The 1,103-nt window shown below is 41.0% G+C and overlaps 1 protein-coding gene across 1 annotated transcript in view; it reads left to right on the top strand.

Annotated features, from left to right (window-relative positions):
* The first annotated feature begins 403 nt into the window (after positions 1-403).
* LOC106818518 overlaps positions 404-1,103 on the top strand; it is a 2,574-nt gene continuing 1,874 nt past the window's right edge. The window contains exons 1-2 of the mRNA XM_014823218.1: positions 404-415; positions 662-815. Of these exons, the coding sequence (XP_014678704.1) occupies positions 404-415; positions 662-815 (166 nt within the window). The remainder of the gene's footprint in view (positions 416-661; positions 816-1,103) is intronic.

Here is a 1,103-nt window from a genome sequence, read left to right as displayed (position 1 = left end):
CTGCTGTCACTGTGTTCACGTGTCTATACGCTATACGTTTATATATGAGAGGACTATTCGTAGAATCATTTAAGCGATTGTCCGCGCATGTGTATCTGAACTTGACTTGCCTATATTGAAAAATAATGCGACACAATGCTAAGATATTACTAAAGGAGCACATGTGAGAGCGCTCGCGTGCGTATCATGCGCTAGTGTCGTTGTTGCATGGGAAACAGCAAATATATTATTACGGCATATGCGTGCAGGCGCGTGTGTGATCCCTCAGCTCAATGTTATGCACTTGTATTGTTGGAATAGATTCCATGATCAACCTGATATTCACCCAATAAAAGAAGAAGGGAAAAACGGAAGAGCGGCAGCAGAAGCAGAAGGGGGAGAAGAAGGAAGAGGAATAGGAAGAATGGGAAGGAAGGTAGGAGTGGTTGATGAAAAGGAAGACGAGAAGAAGGAAAGGAGGGGCGGTGAAAGATGAGGAAAATGAGGAAGCGGAAGAGAAAGATGGAGGATCACGAGGTGTAGGGGAAGGAGGCGGAAGAAAAGGATGGGGAAAAGGGGGACAGGAGGAGAAGGAAGACAAAGTCATAGCGTATCTATGGAAAAGCAAAAGCTGCGCATGTTTTATTATTAAACTTTCTTCTCATACGTCGTTATGTTTCAGGAGTCAGTGGAGATGGAGCTGTACAGCGCTCGTTTCAGGACCGTTTTGCTCGTTGCGATGGCAGGCTTGTTATTAATGGCGCTTAACCAGCGAATGGAGACGTATTCACCACAGACCATCTACGTGCGGCGGCCCGTGGCAAAATTACAATCAGGTGCCAGTTTACAGTTTACTTGTTTTTAATTGAACAAATATGCGACACATAATAACCTAAAGTGTTCATAAACACTTTATGTTATTATGTGTACCTTATAAGGTACGGATTTAACATTAGGTAGTTTTACACGTATGCACCCTGTCAAGTTATACCGATCACGCCACACATTTCAGCACGCTATAGGCGTGTGCACATCATTTATATACATATAGCATATATATAATATATATATATATATATATATATATATATATATATACTACAACAATATAATATAATAATATA

This window comes from Priapulus caudatus, unplaced genomic scaffold (assembly GCF_000485595.1).
Source record: "Priapulus caudatus unplaced genomic scaffold, Priapulus_caudatus-5.0.1 Scaffold2300, whole genome shotgun sequence".
Classification (NCBI taxonomy): domain Eukaryota; kingdom Metazoa; phylum Priapulida; class Priapulimorpha; order Priapulimorphida; family Priapulidae; genus Priapulus; species Priapulus caudatus.
The sequence above is the reverse complement of the archived record's forward strand: the minus strand, read 5'-3'. Positions and strand labels throughout refer to the sequence as shown.